General features: G+C 42.6%; 2 protein-coding genes across 2 annotated transcripts in view; both read left to right on the top strand.

The window, feature by feature from the left end:
* Nucleotides 1–15,825, top strand: part of exoc4 (exocyst complex component 4) — a 59,664-nt gene extending 43,839 nt beyond the window's left edge. Inside the window, exons 14-20 of the mRNA XM_037242952.1 lie at nt 1,090–1,226; nt 1,545–1,700; nt 1,805–1,983; nt 6,450–6,594; nt 9,662–9,840; nt 10,324–10,483; nt 14,836–15,825. Coding sequence (XP_037098847.1) covers nt 1,090–1,226; nt 1,545–1,700; nt 1,805–1,983; nt 6,450–6,594; nt 9,662–9,840; nt 10,324–10,483; nt 14,836–15,073 — 1,194 coding nt within the window. The 3' untranslated portion in view covers nt 15,074–15,825. The remainder of the gene's footprint in view (nt 1–1,089; nt 1,227–1,544; nt 1,701–1,804; nt 1,984–6,449; nt 6,595–9,661; nt 9,841–10,323; nt 10,484–14,835) is intronic.
* A 475-nt stretch (nt 15,826–16,300) lies between these two features.
* Nucleotides 16,301–24,300, top strand: lrguk (leucine-rich repeats and guanylate kinase domain containing). Its single transcript, XM_037243763.1, has 19 exons — nt 16,301–16,451; nt 16,736–16,846; nt 16,925–17,006; nt 17,086–17,186; nt 17,380–17,461; nt 17,540–17,664; nt 18,615–18,758; nt 18,830–18,910; nt 19,002–19,088; nt 19,776–19,882; nt 20,173–20,292; nt 20,540–20,636; nt 20,816–20,929; nt 21,063–21,261; nt 21,642–21,728; nt 21,886–22,028; nt 22,120–22,208; nt 23,351–23,391; nt 23,470–24,300. Exons 1-19 carry the CDS (start codon nt 16,440–16,442, stop codon nt 23,643–23,645), a joined length of 1,998 nt encoding a protein of 665 aa, XP_037099658.1. The 5' UTR covers nt 16,301–16,439; the 3' UTR covers nt 23,646–24,300.
* Nucleotides 24,301–26,942: the final 2,642 nt, after the last annotated feature.

Raw genomic sequence — 26,942 nt, 5'->3', positions numbered from 1 at the left:
CTCCATATGACCTTGCGGAGTAACCCTTATTTCATTGGGGGCGGGGCTTCCACATGAGACATCCTCAGCTCTATCCTTTTAATGCATTAATGTAATGACCAGTTTTTTTTTTAGCTCAAGCCACTAAAAGAAAATAACCACTTTTAGCAACAGCGTCCGGAGCATTAACAGCCCTTTTTTCCCCACCGGGAATGTACGGCCATGTTTTTTTTTTTGCGCTTAATGACAGCAGTTTACTCCATCAAACCACGACATGCATTTGCAAAGATCGGATATTCCTCTGTGGCGGCGGGCGTGCTAAAAGAGGAAATGCAAAGTGCACGCCGCTCGGTTTCAGGAGCTTAATGCGGCAACACTGAAAGGGGAATATATGTGCTTTTCACTCAATAGCACCGTGTCTTGACCTTTCAGCATGAATCATTATGGACGTGAGAGAAAGAGATGTATAGAAGCGTTCTCTCCGATGGTAATGGTCAACGAAAATGGACTCAAATGCTCCCCTTCGCCAGTCGGTCCCTTGATTACTTTTTAATGATTTCTGGTGTCCAAAACAAATGAGCAAAAATTGACATTTGTTGGAGGCGAAGGCATTCGCATTGTTTCCTCTTCTTCATTCATCAGCCTTGGACCGCTGTTGAATTTTACGTTTTCGCCTCTGGCTTATTGTTGTGTCTTAAATACTTTCAAAATGGCTACTCTCGAATTTGCTCTGTTTTACATAATGGATCCCTCACGAGTAGGAGAGTGTCCGCCAATGCCAAAGCGATATTGATTTGGATCAGCACCAAGTGGTAAATCCTCATGTCCAACATCTGCCTGCACTTTGTCCTTAAAATTAATGTGTTTCTCAACGAAATTAATGCCAACAAGTTTCCTGCAGGGGATGTGCGCTTATTGTCCGCAGCCGGGGTCTTCGTGTGTGCACTGCTCGGTTCTCGGCCCCGTTATGGATCATTACATCTCCCAGCGGAGAGGCCGCTCTATTTGTGTTGCCTGCCGGTGACATTATGAGCGAAGGGGGAAAATGAAAAAAACAATTCTTGTCATGCGTCAGGAGTCATTTGTTGTCATCTCTCGTTCTGCCCGCAGAGCACCGTGGTGGTGGAAAAGTCCATCCAGGATCTGATGAATCTCATGCAGGACCTGAGCTCCTACTCCAACCAGTTCCTGGAGATGGTTTGTGACAAGCTCAAAGAATATAAGGAGATCTGCAACACAGCCTACAGGTAACACCTAAAAATTATCATAAATTATTATGATTCATTATTATATTGTAAATTATAAATTATTATCATCATGCATTTAATGAGTTCATGTTATTTACGGACTATAAGGTGGAACATAATATTAATATATATTCATAATATAATATATAATTCATATTCTCGAAAATTGACAGTTCATTTTATAATCAGGTGTAACTTGTGTATTCATGTCGAATTGTTGTTAAATAAAGTTTGACCAATTTGCTGCCCCGGTTTGTTTTGCTAAATGCACCTTATAACCCGGTACGAAAAATACGGTGACGTCATGTCCGTCTTTAGGGGAATAGTTCAGTGTGAGGAGAAGCTGACCATCAGCGCTTCCTGGTCCAAAGACGAAGACATCAGTCGCTTGCTCCAGTCCCTCCCCAACTGGGCAAACATGGCTCAGCCAAGGCAGACACGACAAAAACGAGAAGATGAAGAGGACTTCACACGGTATCTATTGATACGCAATTTTTTTTTTCAATGTCAAGTTACCAAGACTCGGCAAACAAAGGTTGAGGAAAACCCACGAATCATCTTAATCCTGCATTCCACAGGGCGGCGTTCGCCAAGGAGTCGGAGGTGCTGACGGGCAACCTCGGCGACAAGCTCATCCCCGAGAACGAGATCCTGCGCGACGTCAGCGACCTCAAGTCTCTAGCCAACCTCCACGAGAGCATGGAGTGGCTGTCCGGACGCCTCAAGGCCTTCTTTGCGAACCTTCCTCCGGGCTCGAGTGAGTATCCAGCCGCCGGCACCTGAGGCACTTCGTCTTTTTCGCGGATCATTAATTCTATTCCGCTCGTTATTAGCGGAGCAGTAGTAACGCCCGGGGGGGGGGCGGGGCTAGGTTGGCAGGCAAATGTCACTGTTGAGCGATGATGATACTGTTCACGCAAAAAAGTCACACTTGTGAAATCTGCTCAGCGCAGACTTGAGATTTGTCAGTTGCAGTCACCTGCAGCAGTGAAAAGAGCCTCGGGCAGGTCTGCCTGTTGCTCACTGATAGTGCCAAATGCTTTTTTTTTTTACACGCTAACATACTCACGACTGCTGTAAGCTCCTGCTGAAGCAATTCTTGCTCATTGGGAACAGACTTTCGAAAATTGCCTCGGTAGCGTCACGGCAACAATCTTCACGCAATGATCGTTACAAGATTACAAGACGCCCCACATTAAAATACACAAGCCAGATTTGACAATTTATTACGATTTCTACTGTGGCCCATTCAGGCTAGTTGAGTCTGAATGAATTGCGCCCTCTGCTGGTAGGAATCAGATTTATGGGACATTATGAAGTTAGCTCACCCTCAAGCGGTATTTTTTTTTCGGCTTATACCTGCGGTCCATTAATTTTTTGTCTGCGTGTCTTTTCACACACTCATTATCGTCCCTATTAGAGTTGTCACACACACGCCGCCATTATCCTTTCTCGGTTAGCGCTTAAACGCCGCCGCTAATCAAAGCGCTTGAAATCGTTTGCGACGTATTTGCCCGCTCTGTCGACACCTTTGCATCATTCGGTGTAAATGCTCTCGGTTGTCTTTCCCATTGAAGGCAATTTGGATTTGTCACTTTCCTCGATTTATTCGTTTAAAAAAGGGTTCCCGGTTTCACTTTCTTATCCTTGATAAGGATTCAATAAAAAGAGCAGACAAAGTAATTGTCATTAATTCATGTGTGTGTGTGGAGGCGAAGGGCACTTACTTATCATGCCAGGACAGCCCGAGCATTGTTCATTATTTAGTGTTTGCCGAGCTGATGAAGTACCAAGTGTGTGTTAGCGTATGAATGCGTGTGTGTGTGTGAGGGGGGGGGGGGTCCACCTTATCTCATCCCGCCCGCCCCTCACGTCCATGCCTCTCCAAATTGGATTTTATATTACAGGAGCAGTCAGGTATGAACAACTCATTTTCCTCTCCCTCTTCTTTTTCTTAAACACTTTTTTTTTTCCTTCTCTATTCCTTTCAGCCCCCAACGTCAACTCGAGAGCATTTCATGTTTTGTTTTAGTCGAACACGCTGATGAATTTTAACTGGAGTGTAGGCGAGGCTTTGACTTTTGGATGCTGCGTTCCAAAAATGGCTTCTCTTGTTGCAACACTTGACCTCAAATTGACTCTGTTTACATCAGAAAACACGATTTTATAAATTTTATGTTCATGAATATTAAGCCTGTAACAATACAAGTTTTAAAGACAAAACAAATTATGTAATTCTAAATTTATTCACATCCAAAAGGTCTTTTTATTTTTTATGTCTTGTACTTGGGTCGTCTGAGTCATGAGAAACATTCATTAAAGCCCTCTCATCTCCTTTGTGGCATAATTTGACAACAATAATCGTCTTTCCCGCATAACCTTGACTGTGTACTTTTCCACCACGTCCATTAAAAGCAAGCACTTTGACTAAAACTCTCATTGCTATTCCAAACGGAGGCCGACCTGGAGGCGTGTGTGCAACAGGAGATGACAGTGTTGTTTGTGCCAGTTGAGAAAAGAAAAAAAAAAATCACCTTTTACTTTATTCTCATGAAGATGCCTTGTGGAGATTTTGGTATTTTGAAATCCCCAAACTCATGAAGACATTTTTTTTGTCTCACCTTGGTGGACGCCGCTCAGTAGCTGCGCTCGTTCTACCCGAGGCAGCAAAATAATTAATAACTCTCCTCCTCCGCCTCTTCTCGCTTACTTACTCCATCGTCCATCGCTTATGAATTATTCATGACGCGCGCCGCCCCTGCAGCTTGCTCTTCTTTGCTCCTGTTCCTCCATCTTCCACAAAAGAATGTTTGTCAGCTCTAAGTTTTTCATGTCCTCGCTGAAGCTGAATGATGAATTGAATTCCAATCGAAATCGCAATGCATTTTTTATATCGCTGAATCTGAACGTTGGCTCATTTACAGCAACTGGTGATCTAGATCTTATTTGGCTGACAGAACTTTTGGTGTTAGCCTGAGTCATGCTTTGCGCCAGTGTTGTATGGTGTTCCTCAGGGTTCAACTACGGGGCCCCTGGTGTTTTTGCATTTGGTGCTCCGTTTTAAGAAAACACTGTTTTTACTGCTATGCGAATGTTTTTTTTTTTTTTAAACTTTGGAGCAATGAGGATTTCCGCCCATCTGTCTCTGCTAATGGCAAGCCCCCGGCTGCGCCACCGCCCTCGCATCATCAAAGCAACACGAGAATCCATATGTATGCTTTTATGTTTTTACTCGCATATGTGGACACCCCCCTTAGTGACCCCCCGGCGCGTTCGCCACCATCGTCTCCCTTTCTCGTTATCTTAAGGCGGCCAATGTAAGCGTGACGTCGGAAGGTTCCTCAGCCGGCGTCTTCAACTCCTAATGATCTGATAAGTTGACCACAGGGAGTATCCACCTAAATTCAATCACGGGAAGTCAATTAACGCCCTTCCCAAGAGAAATCTCTGCGCACCGGCTCTTGTTATTGGCCCAAGTCATTACGGCGCTGGGGGGATTGATATCAAACCGGTGACGGAGGCGAGGAGATATGTCCACGTGGTTTGACAGTATGACGCTCCGGCTGGTTCAGTGAAGCAAAATAATCTGCACTAGTTAATTAACTGCCAAATCCTATGCAAATTGAAATATACTAATCAAAATGCTTTATCTTCTATATGTCTCGTACAAGTCGAGTCACATCCAAACCGCCCCCCCGTGTTTGCCTTGTTGATTGGATTGGACTGACCCCCGTAAGTGGCCGATATTTGTCCATGCTGATGCACTCCTTATCGGTGGGGGTTTCATTTAAAATAACTCTAATGGGGATTGGATGTTCGCTAGTACAAACACAAGGCGTCGGCTACACGGGAGTTCTTGTATTGCGAGGAACTCGGCAGTTACGCTGATAAGAAGAAGGTGGGGGTATAAGAAGGTTCTGGTGCGTGTTCCATACAAGTGTGTTAGCGCCCTCGCACACGATGGACTGGAATTGTTCAAGTTCACTTCCATACAACTTAATCGCACTTTTCAGAGCGGCCTTCGTTGGATGGGCTAACTCGACAGGGGAAGTGCTCACTAACGCAGCTAGAAACAAATTTGTAGACAGAATTTAAGACAAGGTGGCAATTTGTCTTCATAGAAAAGTAGAAAAAGTCCACGATAGAAAAAATTACGGTTATAATTTTTGTATATATAGTAAGAAAGACAAAAATACGTTGCCACATCCTCACTACTAGCATATTTTCACAAACTATACATTGTTTATTTTATTTATTTTTTGGTTTTTTTCATTTATTTGACTTATTATTATTATTATTATTATTAGTTTTAATTTATTTATATTGTTTATTTTTATTCAGAATTTTCTCTGAGGATTTTTTATTATACTTCTCAAAATAGTCTTTGCTTTGATTTCAATTTTAGTTTCATTTTTCAATATTTTTATTTATTAATACATATTTTTATTTTTAAATATTACTGTAAAAAGTGCATCCATAAGGTTTTCATTTTATTTTTAATGATTTTTTTTACTGTAGCAAAATCCTGGCAAAAAACAATGAGGAAGAAATACAGAATAATACAATTATTAATGCAGAATAAATTAACTGGATAATCAAATAAAAGACATTTGGTATTTGGTGAACTCATATGCAGTGTAAATTTAGTAGAATCAAAGATTTTTGTTTTGTTTTTTTCCCAGAATTGTTGTCCAAGTGTATATACTATTGTCGCCATTTGAGTACAGGTGAAACATACGAGTGACAAAAAGCAAGGTTGTCAGCTTTTTTCTTTCCAGTTGGACGTCAGGGTGAGTGCAGGTTTGTGTGCTGGCTCGCATTCAAGTGTGACCTTCGCAAAGGCGTGAAGACTAGCAAGGGAGTTGGCCGCGCGACTGTGGCACATCGATCGCCGACCCCTGCATTCCCCGACTCAACATCGCACACGTTCGCCTCATTGACCAAATAGACTTACATATGAGTGACGAGGCCAATTTCACCCCCGGCCCCCCTTTCCTCACCATTTGCCAATTTACGACCATTGATCCACACCGGGCTCAATTTATACACACTCATCATGCTTCTATGCTCTACGGTATGCGCGCCATTTTTTAACACTCACATCCACACAGTAGGCGTTTGTGTGGCTAACCTCCTGCTACCTCAGCAGCACAAGGCAAGCCAATAGAAGCACAAAGACCACTCGAGTGCCATGGGCGTCACTCATGTTTCACCTCCACGCAGGTTTGTCTCCGTGTTCGTCTGACAGCCAGGCCATGGGCGACGGCGAGCGCAGTCGGGAGCAGATCCTGCAGACCCTCAGTGACCTGTGCAGGAGCTTCCAGGACATCGCCAACCGCTGCCTCCTCACATTGCACCTGGAAGTCAGGTACGTGTAGATCAAAAAGTGCAAATCACGTCAAGCAAGAAAGATGGTCTGGTGTACATATTGCCATGCTCAACATCGAGCCATAACAAGATAGATGTAGGAAATCAATTTCCTCATTTTGGGGTCACTTGATGTTGATTAGATAGGCCCGTACAATCACATTATACCGCAGCTTTTTTAATTGGGTAGAAAGATTTTTTTTTTTTACAAAAATTTGGGAAAATATTTGATATACTAAATAAATATACTTTTTTTCATTTATTTTAATACTGCAGTGTTTAAATTGTTTTTTATATATATTTTATATTTTTATTTTTTATATATATTTCTTTAATTTTATTTTTATAGATATTTATTATCTTAATTATCTTTAAAAATTAATTTAATGTATTTTTAAAATGAAATATCACATTTTGATTTTTGTATACCAAATTAAAAAATGTAATTCATCAAAAGAGAATGAAATATATATTCCTCAGTATTTTTTTAAATACTAGTGTTTAAAAGCATCACATTTTTATTTTTATAGATATTTATTCTCATAATTATCTTTAAAAAGAAATTTAATGTATTTTTAAAATGAAGTATCACATTTTGATTTTTGTCTACCAAATTAAAACATTTAATTCATCAAAGGATAATGAAATATATATTCCTCAATAATGTTTTTTGATTCATTTTTATCTATTTTCACATCACTTTTATGGTCATCGTCATTATTTGTCAAAACAATTGCCAGGGGAGGTTTGTCGTGGCAGTAGTGCAATTGTTCAACCATGACAACACTTTAGGAGTGGAGCAAAGGACAAAGTACATTTTCTTCCCTTCCTGTAGGTGTAACCAATTATTTGTTCTATACAGTGTAGGTGTTTCCAATCTCTTATAATATCCGAGTTAATTTACCACACCATAACCCTTCTCCCCCCCTGCAAGCCCTTAATAGCCCGCCATCAACCCACTTCTTGCCACTTATGCAACGTTGTTTAGGCTTTTCAGCCAGTAAAAGGAAGAAAAAAAAACTCCCCGAGGCGTGCGTCCTGCAATACGCTGCACTCCATTGGCTTCCCTCATCCGCAGAATTTCCCCCGATAGTTGTACCAGTTAAATGAAGCCGTGAAGAAGAAAGCGCGCAGGGTGGGAGATGATAGGTCATAGGAGGCTAATGCAATATGGTATGTTGTTTTTTTATGTGGGCATCTTCATAAACTTCTAATGTATGAATTGGAAACTAAAATACAAATCATTCTTCAAAAAAATGCTGATAAACATTCAATATGTTTTCCATGAAAAAACATCCATCCAAAAACATCGCCAAAACAGAACCACAAAAAAAACAGAATTTCAATTAAATAAAAAATACCGTGAATAGATGCACCACAGTTGCCCGACCACATGAGGGAGTCCAGTGTCGTAGAGAAAACATATTTACACACATTTCCAAACATTTTCAACGAGGGTTGCGCAATTAATCAAAATTCAATAACAAATACGATTATTATAGTGCGTGATTACAAAATTGGCACAATCGTAAAAAAAAACAAAAAACAATTACCGTTTTTTTCCGTGTATAATACGCAAAATTTAACTGATTTATTGTCCTAAAATCTGGGGTGCGCATTATACATGGGTACAAATGTTTTTTAAATTTTTTTTTTTTTTAATTTTTTTTTTTTTTTTTTTTTTAAATCAGGGTACTGGTACGAGTATTGATTTATGTATTGTTCTCTTCTTGTCATGTGAAAGAATGTGGGTTGAATAAATACCGAAAGAACAATAGTGTGTTTGTACTGTGCTCTGGTCATTTCGTCAAAGAAGGGATAATAGTCCTCTTCTCTTCTTGACTGACAATGAATGTGATAGTTTAATACAATCAGCAAATAACAAAATGCGTATTACAGGTAATATTTTATTTCACAACACTTTGCCTTGTTCCTTTCGTCTCTGCTGTTCACTTTACACACGCTCCATACGAACGGAGTGCTCTCGTATCAGACGCTTGCTCGATCACCTGCTCGTTTGCTGTCACAATGTACCCTACACAAATCCGAAACATTTGTTGCGGCTCCGAGTCACGACGAGGGGCAAGTTTTGGTTTCCAAGGGTGTTTCTATTCCTCTTCAACGTCTCTCCCATACAGAGCCGCCTTTTTCACACGTCCGCACGTCACTTTCCTCTCTTTTCATCTGATCGCGGTGGTGCCTTTAGGGGCAGTCGGAGAAATCAACGCCAACAAAAAAACAAAAAAAAATACATCCAGCCTAGTTAAGACCATACCAAAGACTTTAAAAATGGGACCCATTGCCTCCCTGCGTGTGTGACGATCATTGGGACTTAAAAAAAAAAAAAAAAAAAAAAAAAAAATGGGTGCGTATTATACATGGGTACAGGCTTTTTTCCAGCATCAACATGCCATTTTTAGGGTGCGTATTATACATGGGGGCGTATTATACACGGAAAAAAACGGTAGCATGAATTGGAACCACTAATTTTATAAAGTTTGTTTGGTCCTAGAGGAACTTACATAAATATAGTCTTTCAGTTGACTAAAGTCACATTTAAACATTTACCCGTGTTGGACCAAAAAAATAAATGATCGTTTGAATAATCATGATTTCAATTATTACCAAAATAATAAATTTTTTTTCCAATCCTATTTCAAACCCCAAAAATGTATTTAAAAAAAAGTGTAAATTTATTTTGGTGTGGCCCACAGGCCATCATAGATTCTCTGACTTAATTTAGTTCCAGGTAAGCATTTGGTTAATTCGTCAGCTAGCATTAGCGGATGTAGCACTTCTGATCCACTACTTGCAAGAATGCTACCAGTGTCATTTTCAGCCAAATATTTTTTTTCACCTTTGAGGCATTGCTGCTAGTTTGTTGCACATTTGCCGAGACCAAAGCTTCGCTTTTCTCCGCATTCTTCTGCAATTAAATGCTTTTGAACCTAACATTTTGCTTCTGTGCCTGAAAAAGGCACCTTTTTGTGTTTTAAAGACTGTGTGTGTACAGGAATCTTGTAAGTGCATGGCGTTTAACCTAATCATATTTCCCCGTCTTCACACAGAGTGCACTGCTTCCACTACCTGATCCCGCTGACCAAGCAGGGCAACTACGCCATCGTGGCTAACGTGGAGAGCATGGACTACGACCCGCTGGTGGTCAAGCTCAACAAGGATATCTCGGCTATCGAAGAGGCCATGGGAGCCGCGCTGCAGCAGCACAAGTTCCAGTACATCTTTGAAGGTAAACCATTCAAAACTGGTAAGAAGAGCAACTGGAATAAAAGTCGGTTTAGCTTAATGCTAACAAATAATGCTAAACGCTATAGACGTTCTTACAAATAGTATTGTTGGAACCCTTTGACAGATTTTAAGATGAAATAGCAACACGTAGACAGACAATATGACAAGACTCACAAGTATCTATTCTTTATCCTCTGCCGAGAATTGCCATGCTTATATTCTAACCTGCTAACTGTTAGCTTACTGCAGCTTACTCAGGAGTTGTGTAATTTTTTTTGTCTTGTGGAATGGGTTTGATTAATGGCATTTTAATTATTTTTTAATTTCATTCATCTAACTTTACTCGTAAATCTTAAAGAACAAAACTTTTCAGACCCACCAATTTAGGACTCACTGAGTTCAAATCCAGACTTCAGGCCACAAGTAAAATCAAACAAATTCCAGTGTTCAAGTTCACAAAAGTGCTTATGGGTTTCCGACAAAGGTCTGGGCCACCTGATCTCCTGCATCCTCATCAACGGCGCTCAGTACTTCAAAAGGATCAGCGAGTCCGGCATCAAGAAGATGTGCCGCAACATCTTTGTGCTCCAGCAGAACCTGACCAACATCACCATGTCCCGGGAGGCCGACCTCGATTTTGCCAGGTATTCTTTTCTTCTACTTCATATTTTTTGGGGGGAGTAAGAGGACATTGATTAGCCCCTTGTTGCTCCCGTCTGTCAACTTTGATTACGATTGGCGATGGCTCCTCTGTTCTGTTTCTCCACCGTTCTGATTGCGCGGCGCAGAGGCGTTGATTGGGAATCGACGTTGTTTACACTTCCCGAGACTCGCCGGACACACTAAATCCCTCTTCTAATTATTCATCCTGCACAGCGTTCTACAATTTGTTTTCCAAGAAATTTGATTTTTTTTTATGTTGGGCGCACAAGGATGGTGTACCTAATGATTTGACCCTTTCCTATGCATGTCATGTGTTGTCTTAGCGGACGAGTACGTCTGAAACTGAGGCGGTTAAAAACTTTTTTCGGAAGACTGCTCTCGTGAGAGGCAAGCAGATGCTCAGCTATGTACACATGTACTTTGTATGTGTGTGTGTGTTAGGGACATGCTGTTTTTCTGCCTCCGTTTGGAGAAAGAGTGGCAGTCAGAGAGAAGGAGAGAACTGGACAAGGGCACAGTAATAAGCATTGATCTGAGTTAAAACTGAGCAGAAGCCCAGCAGCCAGCACTGCAGAATGCATGAAGAGCACACAACACACACACATGCGCACACACACACAACTCCAGCTGTGAGATGTTGAAACATTGCCACCATGTGGCGAAATATGAACACAGCCAATCTCCTCTTATGTCGCTCATGGTCAGACACACTAAATTTAGCCAGTCACACGCCGGCCCCTCTCGTTGTCCCAACGTGCCGTCAACAACTCCAGCAGAGACAAGATGACAAAAAAAATCCAAATGAAACGCGATACAAAGTTATCTTGCGTTGCCTGGCAACAGGCCACCTTGGACGCTGCAACTTATTCTGGTCCCCACAACATATGGCAACGCCTTTTAAGAGCTATATAATGATACAATTGTGTTTTTCTGTCGGCTCCCGCCGTAGCTTCAGATGTGGGAGTTATTTAAAGCCTTCGGAACTGGTTTCGATTATTCAAATGAGCTTCTCGTGCTCAGGGCGTCTGAATGTACCGTAGCAACTAATGAACGGCTGCTGTTAAATGCAGATTGAATCAGGTTTTAAAGGGCCAGTATGTCTTGGTACTGCGAGAGTAGAATATAATAATGATTTTGAACATCTCAAAATGGGAGAGACGGGCGGCTCGGTGGCGCGCTGGGTAGCACGTCCGCCTCACAGTTAGGAGGGTGCGGGTTCGATTCCACCTCCGGCCCTCCCTGTGTGGAGTTTGCATGTTCTCCCCGGGCCCGCGTGGGTTTTCTCCGGGCACTCCGGTTTCCTCCCACATCCCAAAAACATGCTTGGTAGGCCGATTGAAGACTCCAAATTGTCCCTAGGTGTGAGTGCGAGTGCAAATGGTTGTTTGTCTCTGTGTGCCCTGCGATCGGCTGGCAACCGGTTCAGGGTGTCCCCCGCCTACTGCCCGTTGACGGCTGGGATAGGCTCCAGCACTCCCGCGACCCCCGTGGGGACTAAGCGGTTCAGAAAATGGATGGATGGATGGAAAATGGGAGAGACCCCCCCCCCCCCACACACACACACACGCGACAAAGCAAAAATGGGAGGAAAAAAAAATCAGAAGCTAGGCTAACTGTTAGCTAAGACTATTTGCTTACTCCATGATGGTGAATAACTTGTGTGATACTATAATATACAAACACTTAACGCAACTAGCGTATTGGCTAGTTGGCAACTAACAATTGGCAGCGCTAGGAGTTCTTTCCTTGGGGGAGGCAATTCCCCTGGCCCCCTCCTAGCTCTGCCAGTGCTCCTCAAGTTACTTCCTAATTGCTTATTGTTCCATTTTATGTTACTACAAACAAACTCTCTGTTGATCATAAATACTGCAGTGTCTTAATTTCCATATTTAATTTGTTTTGTGAACTAAGCAAAAAAAAAAAAACTTTCGCTCATTTCTCCCCAATGAAATTAATGGAAATGCCATAAACTGTTCCTTGTGTGTTCATAAAAGACCCAGCAAAAAATGTACCATCTTGTTTTTAATAAGCAAACCTTGTGTTGTTTAATTATCTTCTACATCTGTTACTGCACCATTTAGTATGTTCCAAAGATTTATAGCACCGCAACATTTATGCTAGTTTTGTTAGACCTTGTGAAACTTGTGTGTTAGCATTAAGCTTAAGACTTTGTTCAAAGTATGTTTAATTTCCTAACCACTTTAATTCATTTTTAACATCAACAAGAAGTGGCAAAAAAGTGACGTTAGCCACCAGCCCGCTTTGGTTTGTGCTTGAGCCCTCAAATTAGTTCCGGCGCGTCGTCATAAACGCCGCGCGGTGACCCGTGTCGGCAGGTAGCAAAGGACTGTCCAGCTCGACTAACACCTGTCTGACAGGCTGGCTCCCAAACTGTCTGCTTCAGGAAACGACTACACTCATGCACGTGTGCCATTGTGGCAAGCAAGTCAAAGTGCTGCGCCGTGTCTCTGGTGGAGAGCCTGTGGTAATAAGTACAGCTGACAGGCGTGTCAGAAGCTAGTGGGGTGTCAACAGATAAAACTGTTTGTATTTAGGGGCCCCGGCTGTAGCGTCCTGTCATTTCCATCGTCGTCTGCCTCGCCTCCCTGTCACCCTTTTCTTTTTGTTTCCCTTCTTTCTTATCACGCCCTTTTTCTCTCCGGTTTCCTGTCATCATGCCGCTTTGTTTGACAACCAGTAACTTCAAGCACATTTTACACTGACTACTTCGCCTGCATTCATTCATGAGGTAACAGCTAGCGGCTAGCAATGAGCGATTTTGAAAACTAATCTGGGTTTTTTTTTCCCTTCAATATTGCAGCTTACTAAGCAATTATTTTTTGCAACGTAAACGACACAAGCATTGTAAGGTTATAGTGAACTCAATTCAAGTGCACAATGGGAATTAATTTGGCAAATTCATCAAAAAAGAGGCTTTGAGCTGTTTTATGCAGTTGAAGTTTAGTCTCAAACATAAAATTCTATAATAATACCCACTGGAATTAGAACAAGCACATAGCAGGGAAGACAATTTAGGTTAATGCTAGCAACCAATGCAAATCACTATAAATAGGCTAACAGATATCCTTGGCGTTGTGGATTTAAAAGCCTTGATTTTATATTTTATTTTATTCTTATTTTTTCGTGGGGATTGTGTATTGTAAACATGCATATTTTGGTTCACTTATTTGGAAGCTTGTTTTTCAAACTGCATGGCTTCACTGTGAGCCCAAGACAAAGCAGACTCATCAGTCCAGTCGGATGTTGTGGTCGCAGCTGATGGAGAGGATCATGGCCGGCCTCCCCATCCATCCTCGCCCTCACCCCCCCGCCTCCCTTCCTCCTTCCTTCCCTCCATGCCTGCTCAGCTAACTAATGTGTGACAGCAAACGCGCTGACAGAGGCAGCTTGTAATGGCCTCCTCACTCATTCATTACTACAGCTGCAAATGAATTGCGATCGCTCTCCGCTCCTTCTTCTTCACACGTAAGCTCTGCGGCGTTCACACATTGTAAAGTGACTCAATATTCTTTGTGAAATGGGAAGAGTGTGTGTGTGTGTGCGTGCATGTGTGGGTGTGTGTGCGTGTAGGAGTGGTTGTTTAATTAAATTGTGATGTAAATTACACCACAGGGACACATGGGTAGCTCTCTTGTGGGTTGCTAATAATAAACAAAAGACCAACATGCAGACGCAGGTGTTAACAACGCCGGTGTTGCAATGTAGTAGTAGTGCAGTAGTAGTGTAATTTATGCTCAGCCTTTTATTTTTTTGGCTATGACTTGGGGAGAATTTGAATTTGAACTTGAATTTGAAATTTTATACAGTATAATTTTTCTAAAAGGAGGCTCCAAGTTTATTATTGCCCAGGGCAGGGCTGCTAGCTTAATGCTAACACACAAGGTAAAACGTCTCAGACAAGCTAAAGGAAGTAGCAATTATGTTGCAATGGCGCAGCAACACAGATTGACAAACAATGTAACAGCACTCATTCTTTATCCTCTGCAATGAACAGATCATACGGCAGCTTACTGATCTTCTGTTATATTGAAATATTGTCCTGCCACCTGGTGGCCTGGAGTTGCACAATTAATTACGATGCACAAACATCTAATTGTGTTTGTTGTGTGTTTAAGAAAACACAATGCAAGTAGATTGTTGTTATTAAAGGTACAAATAAAAATTGTTTTCGTTCGATGGCTGGAACAGGCTATAGACATTTCCATTCATTCATTTTCACAAGGTAGGATACAAATGTTTCGAGTTTCAAGCATGGTAATGCGGAAAAATAGACACAAAAACAAACTTTCATTTTCTCTTCTCTCCACTTTAGGCAGTACTACGAGATGCTGTACAACACGGCTGATGAGCTGCTCCACCTAGTGGTGGACCAGGGCGTGCGCTACACGGAACTGGAGTACATCAACGCCCTGTCGCTGCTCCACCGGAGCCAAACAGGCGTGGGCGACCTGAGCACCCAGAACACTCGACTCCAGCGTCTGAAGGAGATCGTTTGCGAGCAAGCCGCCATCAAGCAGGCCAGCAAGGACAAGAAGATTACGACCGTGTGATCGGACGCCAAACTCGGGGCTCATCTCATTTTCTTATCACACGCAAACTGCTGCTTTCATCGGCCCCAGCCGCGATGCCCATAATGGTCATATTATAAAGCACGTGAACCCAACTGGTCCCTTAAAGTTCCTTAGAGTGGACAATGGTTTTGTGTATAGTGGTGCCTTTAGAATTATATTCAGTATCTCAAATCATATTTCCCCAGTGAAATGAATGGAAACTGGGTACTTCTGTCCCTACAACTACATTTGAAATTGCCTTCCTTTATCTGTTTCTGTAAACTTAAATCCTGGAACATAAACTTCTCCGTCTAGCAGCCCTCCCTCTGTTTTAGTTCATTAACTTGGGAGAGGAGTACTTAACAAGAGGAGCCGGAGGAAGAGGGCTTTGTCAATACCTCAGTGGCCCACCACAATCTATCATATTGACACTTTGGCCCGACGGGAAAACAGCTGCAGGTTCCCCTTGGGAAGGTTTGACGAAACTTGGCGTAAACCCTTAAAAAGCTGCTTCTTGCTGCAATTCAATACATGAGAAACTTGAACAGAATGTTAAGTAACAGACTGTGTTACTGTCACACTAGAACATGTCAAACGCTCAATTCTTTTTGCTTTTTATTCATTTTTCATGCTTAATTTCCTCACATTTTTATATATCAATGTATAAATGTGATACACAGATCAGATACACAAATTGGACCATGCCTATTTGTCACCTGCTTACACACAATAAACATTTAAATATTTTCTGTCTGGTATTTTGATTTATTTACATTGAACACTTTTAAACACTAAATAATTATGTGAAATATTTATATCAGCATCGTTAGTTATTAAAATACAACGCATTTTGACATGTTATTTTATTAATCCTTTAATGATTGCGTCACTACGTCACGTGACTACCCACGGGTGCCCCTGATTACCTCATCTGGTAAGGTGGTCAACGCCAAACGATGTGTGTTGCAGATGCGTCCATACCACTCTACTAACATATTATTTGGTTTCGTCGTCGCTCCCGACTTGACAGGTAGTAAAACCTCTTCTTTTTGCTATTACTCTTCATTCTGAAGTTTTAAATTGTTGGCGAGTATTTGGGTATGCGTCCATTTCACTATGGTGTTAGATGTCGAAAAACTACATTACCCACACTCCCTTGCGCCACGCAACTACACGTTGCTGGGCGACACCGCCAAAAGCCTTGGTGTGCTAATTGCTAGACAGCTAGCTCCATTACGTCACAACGACGGCGTCCGAGTCCGTTGTCTAGTGTCATTTTTTGACGACTTTTCGTCATTTATTAATTCTAATAACCAACCAATAGTTAAGCTGAGCGGCTTGAGAAAAGACGACCAGACGTGTGGACATGTCAGAAATTGTAAGTGCGACTGTAAGTGAAAAAACTTGCCGTGTCCCTGCTGTATTTGTGTAAGTCACATTCGTTCCCAGGTAAATGTGATATCTTTTGAGGTAATAACATTAGATATGGCATAATTTACAGATAATGCAAGTTAATGCTCCTTAAATTGTAAGACGAATGATTATTATTATTATTTTATTAGTATTATTAGTATTATTTCCCTCTTTAAAACTGTCCATTTAAAATAACGTTATTACAAGCCAGATGGCACACTGCAGTAGTTGCACAAATGTGGTTTTTAGATCTGTTCACAGGACTTTGTTTTAAGTGCCGGGTCGGTGGCTAGCAGCCTGGCCCGCCTTGGACGCTTCGACACTGGACTACAGCACCCATACCACCACGTCTCACTTCCCGTAAGATGCCTTTTTACAGCTTATAAACGCTAAATAAAAAATATTCACGTTTTTTTTCAACCCCCACTTTTTTACCAGGGTCGCAGGCTCGGGGACGTCTCAGTTTTGTGTGATTATGTTCACCTGCAAAACCTGGACCTGTCAAACAATGGAATTACAGGTACGTAATACATAAAAAATACATATCTGAATATTGTTGTAGGTCTTTTTGTATCTCTATATTTTTTTCCATCTTCTAGATCTATCATGTGTGAGCCACATGCCCTTCCTCGTCATCCTGGATGTCTCTCACAATGAAATCTCGGATTTCTTTGGCTTCGAGCCTCCGAAGAACCTGAAGGTACCGGCAAGAAGGACCTTGAGCTGACAGCAGAAGACAAACTTTGACTGGTGGCTGCGTTATTCCCCATGACGGGCCTGCATGCCATCTGCCGTCACTCCAAACATGCTTAAAAGGCTTTAGACGCCCTTAAATGCTTAGCTAATTGAATATCCTGGTGGAATTAGTCAATTTCTGCCCGCTGTTTTTACAGGAGGTCAACTACTCCTTCAACAATTTGACAGAAATGAAGGACATGTCGGACTACGAGGCGCTCGTCAAGCTAGATCTGGACCGTATCCTTATAACATGCAAAAAGAGTAAGACCTATGCATGTTTAGTTGAGGCAGTGCCCTTGACTCCCTGCAATTCAGACAACCGCTTGAAGCAGATCCACGGTTTGGAAAAGTGCCGCAAATTGAGCTATCTCAGCGCGGCACACAACATCATCGCCAGCGTCTGTGGTCTGGACGATGTGCCGCTTAAAGACCTCAACCTGGTTAGTCCTCTGTACAGACAGTCCAAGATGTGCTATTCACTTTATTCAAAGTTTAGTATGTACTAAATGGAAATAGAAATGCAAAAAATTGCCTTCACGTCAAAGCTCTAATTTTACCCAGAGGTGAATTGAAAGCTATACTGATTAGTTTGTGTGTGTCTTGACATGGAAAGAGAATTTCACGAATGAGTCCCACGTCAAAAAAATTACAATTAATTGTGAAAAGATTGTCATTAATAATATTAATGAGTAGCAAGAGTGAAACAAAACAATTGGTATGCCTCACTGTAATTTGTAGGATTTTGCACAAAAACTAGTTATTTAATTTCAATTACATTCACATAGATTACTGCTAAAAATTTAAATGATGTTCAGCTAACTCAATCTGATTTCAAGAGCACTTGGAAAAACAAGCACACGTGAAACAATGTGCTTAAAATAATTTTAATTAACCTTTAAAAAACAGAACAGCAGTAACAGTTTAATGTGAATAAAATAAGGGTTCAAGAATTGTGCCGTGAGGGACACCAAGCAATAAAAATTGTTTCCTGTCTTTTGGATTTATCCAGCTTTCCACATTAACTGAAACCTTGCCCTCCTCCCCTGTACCACCCTTTCCCTGACACGTTGCCTCCACGAACAGCCAAATTCGTCCCGCGGCACATCTCGCCCTCTCCCGACAAGCGAGAGCTGGCCTTTGCCAGGCCTCCTGCTCGACGAGCGCTTGCCAGGCAACGAGATAATGACTTTAGTCAAAGTGTGTAAACTAGCCCGTGAAGGTTTGGCTTTGTGCTGAATGAGCACCTTGCCAGCTGTCGGCTTGCCTCATCTGTCGGAATTTAGATGGCGTGGAACCCTGCGGAGCGACCGAAGCTCACCTCTAATTTGAACGACGGGGATTCATGGAATGCATTTGTGCTCTGTTAAACATCTTCTCCATCTGTGTCCAGAGGGGGAACCAGTTGCAAAGCACGGAAGGTCTGGAGAACCTAAAGAGGATACAAACTCTGGATCTGTCCGTGAACTACATCAGCAGTCTCGCCAGTCTCACCAACCTGCACCTGCTGGGCTCTATCAACATGGAAAGAAATCAGGTGTTTGTGTACCGCCATAAATGAAACGCCAGTGCACACTTTGACATTAACTACCTTTTCTTAAAACATAGATTCGCGAGATAGAGGAGTGTAAGCACATTCAAAATCTTCTCCTGCTGAGGGAATTGAATCTTTTGGAGAACCCTGTACAGGTAACGTAAAAAGTTGTCGCGAAATATCTGCCTTTGCAAAGTTTTGACTTTCAAAGAGGTACTTGTGTCACAATATGTTATGCTGTGTTAGGAGCAACCCGACTACAGGTTGTCGGTGGTCTTCCTCATTCAGCATCTGACCACGTTGGACCAAGAGAAAGTCACTGTTGAAGAGAAGGTTTGTCATAAACGCATTTTATCTGTGCAGTAGGATGTCGCACTATGTTTGGCATAAGACCACCCTCTGGTGGTATGTTGAGGAATTACTCAATTAAATGTTCCAACTCCGTGATGGTATGTGTGATTCAGTTGGATTTTACTTTGAATTACAAGCAAGCTGACTTTGGTGCAATTTTTATTGATTAGTACTGAATGATTTTGAAAAACAATCAAATGCATTTGAGATTTTTTGTCCTCAATATTGCGACTGTCATTTAATACGCTTTTTTTTGGTAAAAGAATATACAGTAAATGCAATTTTTTTTTTTAAACACAATTGATCCTAAGCTGTTGTGTTCTTTTACACCAAACTGTAGCATTTGCCATTTTACTACATTGCCATACCGATACCGGGTCTCGATGCTGATACAAGCCTTATTTGAAGGTATCGGTCCTTGTGTAAGCTGCCGATACCAGCCACAGATATATTACACGGACATATTCAAATAAAATATGTAGTACAAATAGGATATGTTATATTACTGAGGTATTGGCACTTGGTCTTGGTAAGTACTCAAAGAATGAGTACTCATACCAATATCGGTCTGAAAAAAAATGTCATATCAAACATTCCTAGTTCAGCACTAGTATTTATTTATTTTTTTTACATTTGGTGTAAAGATTAAATGTAAATGTTTCACTGCAGGTGTTGTCCATCAACAAGTATGACCCACCTATGGATGTTGTGGCGTCCAGAGATCATATGACCCAGCTGATGTATCAGCTGATGCAGCCTCAGCACCTCTATGACACGTCGGTATCCTCGTCCTTTCAAAGTTTTCACCGCTTCATTTCCTTGCAAGCGAACCCGTTGTTGCGCCGTCGCTCATCATGTCTGACATATCTTTTCCAAAACTAGCCACGGTTGTTTTTTTTCCAACAGCACCTTTTGGGTTTTTTTGTTATCTCTTCGCTCAGACAATAAAAAAAGACGAGTTCATTCATCAGTCGCGGGCAGATAATTCACCCGGAATTTTTACTACAGTGGGGAAAAAAAATACATCCATCTTATCTGCCTTTTCACATTTTGTTTGTCTATGCAGCATTCTACCCAACGATGACGCTCCGTATCCGATGCTAGTTCTGGTTGGCCCGCAAAGCTGTGGGAAAAGAGAGATGGCCCATCGCCTATGCGAGGACTTTGGAGACTTCTTAGCACAGGGGTCAGTGTCTTACATTAACGGAAAGAGTCTTCAAATAAGATTACTATATCAGAGTTTGTCTTTGCGACTGTTCATTTTAAGATGCGCATGCAAGCACAAATAATTCAAATCTGAGTTTCTTGACAACATTCCACTGCCAAAGGGGTCTTGTCCTGAGACTTAACCCTGCTGTCAGTCTGGTATTCCTCATCATAAATTCTTCTCTTCAATAGGCGTCTGCAATTTCTTTCCCCCCCGTTTCATGCAGGATCAGTCACACCACCAGGGAGCCCTACTCTGGCGAGGAAAACGGCAGGGACTACCATTTCATCAGCGAGGAAGAGTTCGAGCTACTTGTGCAAAGGGTGCGTCTGTTGGGCTTTATGTCGTAATGATAGAAGTTCTCTTTGGAATGAATACTTGTCATTGAAGAGTTGAAATTTGGCCGCATGCATTTAGTAGTGAAAACTAGCGCCATCTAGTTAGTAAAATATAAAACTGTCCGTACCTTATCTTCCTAACTGGACCAACTGTCCCATTATAGGGGGCTTTCCTCCAGACTGTCCAGTACGGCAGCCACAAGTACGGCCTGAGCAGGGACGCCGTTGAAGAGGTTGCCCGGGAAGGGCTGGCGTGCTGCGTTCAAATGGAGCTGGAGGTGAGTGGATGATGGTAACAAAAGCTTCACCATATACCTTTGAAAACCTTGACATATCCAGTTTTGTCCATTGGTATCGGTACTCACCCATTTCTAGTTGAGTGACATTGACTGTCGTCTGTCACTCTCACAGGGCGTGCTGAGTTTGAAGAAGAGCACCTTTGAACCCCGCTACGTTCTGCTCATCCCCACCATAGCGGAGAACTACAAGGCCATGCTGAGAAGTCGAAAGCTCTACACGGACGCCCAGATGGACGCGGCCTTGTCTCGCATCGAGCTGTACGACAATTTCAACAGGGAGCGGCCCGGCTTCGACAGCATCATTCGTTGCGGTACGCCTCCGAGCTGTCTTTTCGCTATTAGCGTCAACGCTGAGGAGGATACCGTACGGGTTTGCTAGCAAGAGACATTTTTATTCCTGTCCCAACGAGACAAACGTCCCCCTCTTGTCACTGATAAGGCTTTCGACGAATGAACGCGCCTCACTAAAATCCATACAGCACAATTTCATTCCCATTACCGCTTTGTATTAAGGCTACGGCGGCACCGTCAAACAGTTTTAGCCGCTTTCTTAATGAGACCAACACGCGGGGAGGGCAGCACACTCATCACTTTTATGCGCCGCTGACGTCCCCATTGCTTTTGCTTTCATTGCCGCTCGATGGGAGGTACAGCAGCTGCCTTGGTGAGCATATTTTGTGCGTGCTTGCAGACAACTGGGAGAGAGCCTACCAGATGCTGGAGCGGGTCGTGAAGAACTACCTGTTTTATGAGGACCAGGAAGAAGAGCAAGGGCTCGGCAAGTATAGGGGCGGCGGGATAATTATGTTTGATTGATATTGAAATCACAATTAATAATTACAGTTATTCACTGATTTCAAAACCAAAATACATTTTGGTTTTGAACAACCACAACATTTGGTGCACCAGCCTTCAAAAATATTTTCCTGCCTCAGGTGAGGGTAATAAAAAAGAGAAACCGCCCACAGAGGAGCTAAGGTCAGACTCATCCACTTCGACCCTCAACTCCTCAGAGCCCCTCTACAGAAACTATTGCACCCAGGCCCAGCAACAGCTCACCTCCCACAAGACTCCTACTGTGAGTTCCTACGGAAAATTACCCGGGCGACAAAGTTTCTCGTCTGCCAATCATCAGCACTTTGTTTTTTTTGTCTGTGTCTCCTCTGTAGGAACTGGCTTCCATCCGCAGGCGGGAGGAGCCGATGAGAGAGGCAGTCATGGGGAAGAGTCCGGGGGTCTACAGTTGGCTCATCAGAAGGTTCATTTTGAAGCAGCACACACTTGACTGCACTCTCTCTCATGCCTAATTCTGAGTGGAGACCCTCTCCCGCCCCTGCCAAGAGGCCAAATTGGCTTGATTGGCCCACTTGTCCTAACTACTTTTTGATGGTTTGTTTGGACTTCCTCTTTGACCTTGACAGTGAAGTGGCCCGCCGATGAAACCAGCAGCGAGGCTAATTTGATGGGCTTGTTGTAGTGTTTCCACTCAGCGTAACCCCTTAGCTCCTCTAAAACTACAAAATGAACACACATGCAACAAATAATACAGGTGGCAAGACCAGTAAAGACACAGTCGGGCCTTGAGATACAAGTTTAGTGAGTCCACTATCATATTTACTTCATTTAATATATATTAATAAAACTACTCATAATGTACAAAAATTACATTGTAGACCCGGCCACCAGGGGGCAGTATTATAGTCATGAAGAAGACTTTCACATCTACTATGAGTGACTCCATAAGCTGCAATACTAGTATTTCTTTTTACGGAGAATAAAAATATGCCTGATTGGTGAATTGTATGTCTACATGTGTTGATGCACCATTTGTGTAGAAACGGTTAATCAACAACTGATCAAATTATTTTTGATAACTGATTGTTTTAGTGTCTCAAATGTAAAACAAATACACCATTTGAACTTTTTCTCGCTATAAGCTGATTTTTGTGTGCAAGAAAAAAAAGAATTGAAATAATTCCTGCTGCAATGAACAAGGATGTAACCTAAATGTAAAAAGAGGTCTTGTCTCAGCCCCAATGTAATTACGATTACGTATTTTCTTCTCTATGCCCCTGTGGCCTCATCTTCACACACGCACACAGAGTTGCCGTCATTAAGTTTGAATGTTACTCAGCGCCGCAGTATTTGTGTAGAGGATTCCTAACGTGTCTTCTTGTCTGCACTCATCTAAGCTGGGATGCGTCCCAGCTTGTGTGTGTCTCCTTCACGTATTGTCACCGCGCATCATGTAACTGTTGATTTATTGAGTCCCAGGGGCCATCATTTTTGTTTCCAAGCAACAAAACTAAGTGGCGTTTAAGACTCTTAGACTCCTTTCATCTGGGAATCTACTATAACTTCCACTTGTCATCTCATTTTTTTTCCCCTTGTCCTCAACAGCTCAGATGAATCTCCGGGACATTCAGCAGATACGATCAAAGGTTGTTCCACCGACAGCCCTTTTTCACATCGCGAGTGAATTTATATCTTATTTCTCATCTTCACGCTGTCATTTATAGGTGACAAGCAGCCGCACCAAGCACCGACTGGCATCACGCCCCTTACTGACAGACGTCCGGGATCCAGCGCCAAGCCTGTCCTGCCTCCTATCCCCCCTGGACGGAAGACACCGCAAGCCAACAGCCCGCAGCCATCGCCCAGCCGCCGACACGTCCAAGCCAGCACGCAAGGATAGCGTTGAGTTTTTTTTCTTTTCCCCCCCCATCATTTTTAATTGGTCATCAAGGCTCACGTTGCCCTTTGGCCTCATGTTTCAAATTAGGGATCGGGTTTCAAAGTGTAAACAATGAGGCACACCTGGCCATCCATCACTGTCCGTCTTGCTCCAGAGGCAGCAGATGTTGCAGTGCCGTCATAATTCTTTGGCAGATATTGTCTCCGTGACAGACCCCCCCGAGGTCTAACCTACTTACGCTGCAGTCGGCACCGCTTTCTACAAAGTCAGTGTCGACAATCAGTGGCCTTTTATATACGGGCCATTTAAGTCTGTACAAACCTTGTACTGTCACTCCCCCGGTGGGCCTTTTTTTAATTTGTGTCAATGGACAAAAAAACGCTGGAAGAACAACAGAGAAAGGACAAGAACATAAACCAAGGATATGACTACAATCTAATAGTGACTCACAAATCATCCAGACATAAAATACATATTTGAATTATGACTTAACAGTTTTTCTCCAGCACAGCACTACCTGCTGGATCTGGTGAGGCACTGGACAATTTGCTATTAAATGAATATTTTGCTAAGATGATGGAAGTCAGGTCAAGTTTATTTGTTCGCCCCCCCCATCCCAAGAGAAGCGACACGAAGTGAGTATCGCATAAACATTTTTCTAAGGTAATTGATTAGTTCTCGTTTTCACCACTAGTGATGGGAAAATGAAGCTTCAAGAAGATTCATGAACCACTTGTTGCCCCTCCGTGGCACACTGCTTACCATTAGGCTGAAAGCCCTTTCAATGCCATCTGGAGGACTCCAAATATACAAGTAGCTCATGACGCAAATATGAATCTTCATTTTCCCATCATAACCATTGACAAAACCGTGTGCACAATATTTATAGCTTGCAATGATGTGTAATATGATCCCGAGCTTCTTGCTTACAAGCCTGAATAAACCCTGCAAATAGACTGAAATATATTTTACAAGTGTAGCCTTTTAGTATTGTCAATGATGTAGCTACGCTGAGCAAATATTGGCACCGTGAATCTCGTAGCGATAGTGACAGCGCGGAGGCATTGACTGCTGCATGATGTGGCGCAATGCTCAGTCGCCATGGCAACGGCTCTCCTCCCTCTCCTTCCCGGTGCGCATGGACGTATAACTCCTCGTCCCTGCGGACACATTCATTCGCTGCCAGATTCATTGGCTGTCGACTGGCTGGAAACAAAAAGTTTCAGTTTTAATTAGTTTGGCGCAGTGTGTGTGTCGCCGCGTCATCCATCTATCTGTGTCGCCGCCTCCACCTACACCGGCGCCACCCTCTCCGCTGCTCTCCCTCGTCTCTATCGTCCTCCTCCATGCGCCCCGCTGGCTCTCCAGTGTAATTAAGGCCAGCCAGTGCGGATAATAGAACCGTAATGGTGTGTAATTGTGATAATCAATGCATAACGCATACCAAAGAAGTCAGCGTTTATAAATTCAGAGCGGAGGATATGCCGCTTGGTTCCCTATCTCGCACGCCTCATAAAGCTCCAGTGACCTTGAAGGGGACTTTTCATTAAATCACGTTTAAGTAATAGTTAGCTTGCACACGCTGTAGTGGAAGTTAGCTTAGCATGGGTACTCTCCAAGGGTGATTTGCATGGATGTATCCTTTATAGCACAGGTGTCAAACTCAAGGCCAGGGAGCCAGCCACATCATTTTATGTGGCCCGCATAGACTTCCTGTGTCAATACTAAAATTGTCTTCACTCTTAAAAAAATTCAGATATTTTGTTACAATTCATCTTTTTAAAATATTTGAATAGTTTTTACTGCCATCTGATTGCAAAACTAGTTACTCATCAATTTGTTGTGTAGCCTATACTGAGGCATTAGTACATTTATTTGGGTCGACAGTCACCATGAAACTGACTACAATGTGGCCCATGACACAAATGAATTTGGCACTCCTGCTAATCATTGATAAAATTGCTCAAATGTGTCTTGACTCATTCAAACTCTGTTTGTGTCCTCAGGGGTTCAGTGGAGGTGGGCCAAAATCACCTCTGTGGCCCACCTAAGGGTGGGATGACCTCTACTCGGAAACAGGGAATGAGGTCACCAGATAAGCAGAGAAGGTAAAGTGACCTTGAGGCGTTTTGAAAATTCATCACATCGCTGCATAACTGCTCCGTCTTGATTTCACTTTTCCTGCTGTCGTAGCAAAACAGCTAATAGCCGCATTCACCTCCGCGTGTAGGCTGCCATGTTCCACTGGTTGAACACTTGTATAATAAACAGCAAGCGGCCTATATCAGCACTTCACTCAGCCTTCCTGCAGCCATTTTCCATTCTAGTGAGCTCTGCCACAAAAAAATTGCAATGACCCGCTTGCAGCAGACTTGTCTCTGCTTGTGTATGTGTGTGTAAGTGCATGTGTCATCCCCTCAACCGTGACCGACGTGCGGTTTTATACAACACAAGAAGACACATTCCACTGTAGCTCCCTCTGACAGGTGGAGTTAAAAAAATAATATTTGCATTGCATCGGTGTTAAAAAGAAAAACTGAATTTTGGGTGTCATTTGGTGGAAAATCTCATGAGAATTTAGCAACCAAGTTTTGCAAAAAATTGTTTACTTTTTTGGTACCGATATTGTGTAAGTACAAGCAGCAGTTAAAGACTCTGTAAAGTGAATTTGTTTTATTTGAAAATAAGTGCTGAACACGCGCAAAGATATAAGTGGAGTTTTTAGTCAATGGGGCGTTTGCGCCGTTGTGGGTGGAACAGACTAGCTGAGTTCAAATTTTGTAAATCACTCAAATTCACTACATCGGTTTTTATTTTACAGGAACTTCAAGTGCTGTTTACTGTTTTGTTGCAGGATGGCTCTTTTGCAATGTTCCAGTAAGTTTTCCCGGAAAATTAAGCAGAACACACTTTTTCATGCGCCCTTGCCTTCTGTTTTCTCAGTGTTGATGGGATTTAGTGAGCCAATGCGCTTTTGTTTGTTATTTGTCGAGATTCTCTTGTCGGCTCCGGAGTGGTAATTGGACACACACTCATGACTAATTCTCTCGGCCGCGTCTCAATCCGCCGTTCGGGTCCGAGACGCGGAGCCTCGCCGCGCAACCTCTCTGTTTTGTCTCCCGTTGCCATGACAGCTCGCGTCACAGTCGCAGACGGCTAATTAAGTGAATTTATCACGGCAGAACCGAGAGTGGAAAAAAAAAATGTTCTGCACAGCCAGGCTGTACAGTTTACACATGTTTGGCCTGCACATTTTGAAACATATGAAACATACTCTAATCCAAAATGCAATTACAC

Source organism: Syngnathus acus, chromosome 23 (genome assembly GCF_901709675.1).
Source record: "Syngnathus acus chromosome 23, fSynAcu1.2, whole genome shotgun sequence".
In the NCBI taxonomy this organism is placed as follows: domain Eukaryota; kingdom Metazoa; phylum Chordata; class Actinopteri; order Syngnathiformes; family Syngnathidae; genus Syngnathus; species Syngnathus acus.
The sequence above is the reverse complement of the archived record's forward strand: the minus strand, read 5'-3'. Positions and strand labels throughout refer to the sequence as shown.

Bases quoted from the DNA above. Each gene is read 5' to 3' on its own strand.
- lrguk (XM_037243763.1), top strand. The intron at 20,637-20,815 runs GTGCGTCTGTTG...GTCCCATTATAG, and splicing joins TCGAGCTACTTGTGCAAAGG to GGGGCTTTCCTCCAGACTGT. The intron at 22,029-22,119 runs GTGAGTTCCTAC...TCTCCTCTGTAG, and splicing joins CCTCCCACAAGACTCCTACT to GAACTGGCTTCCATCCGCAG.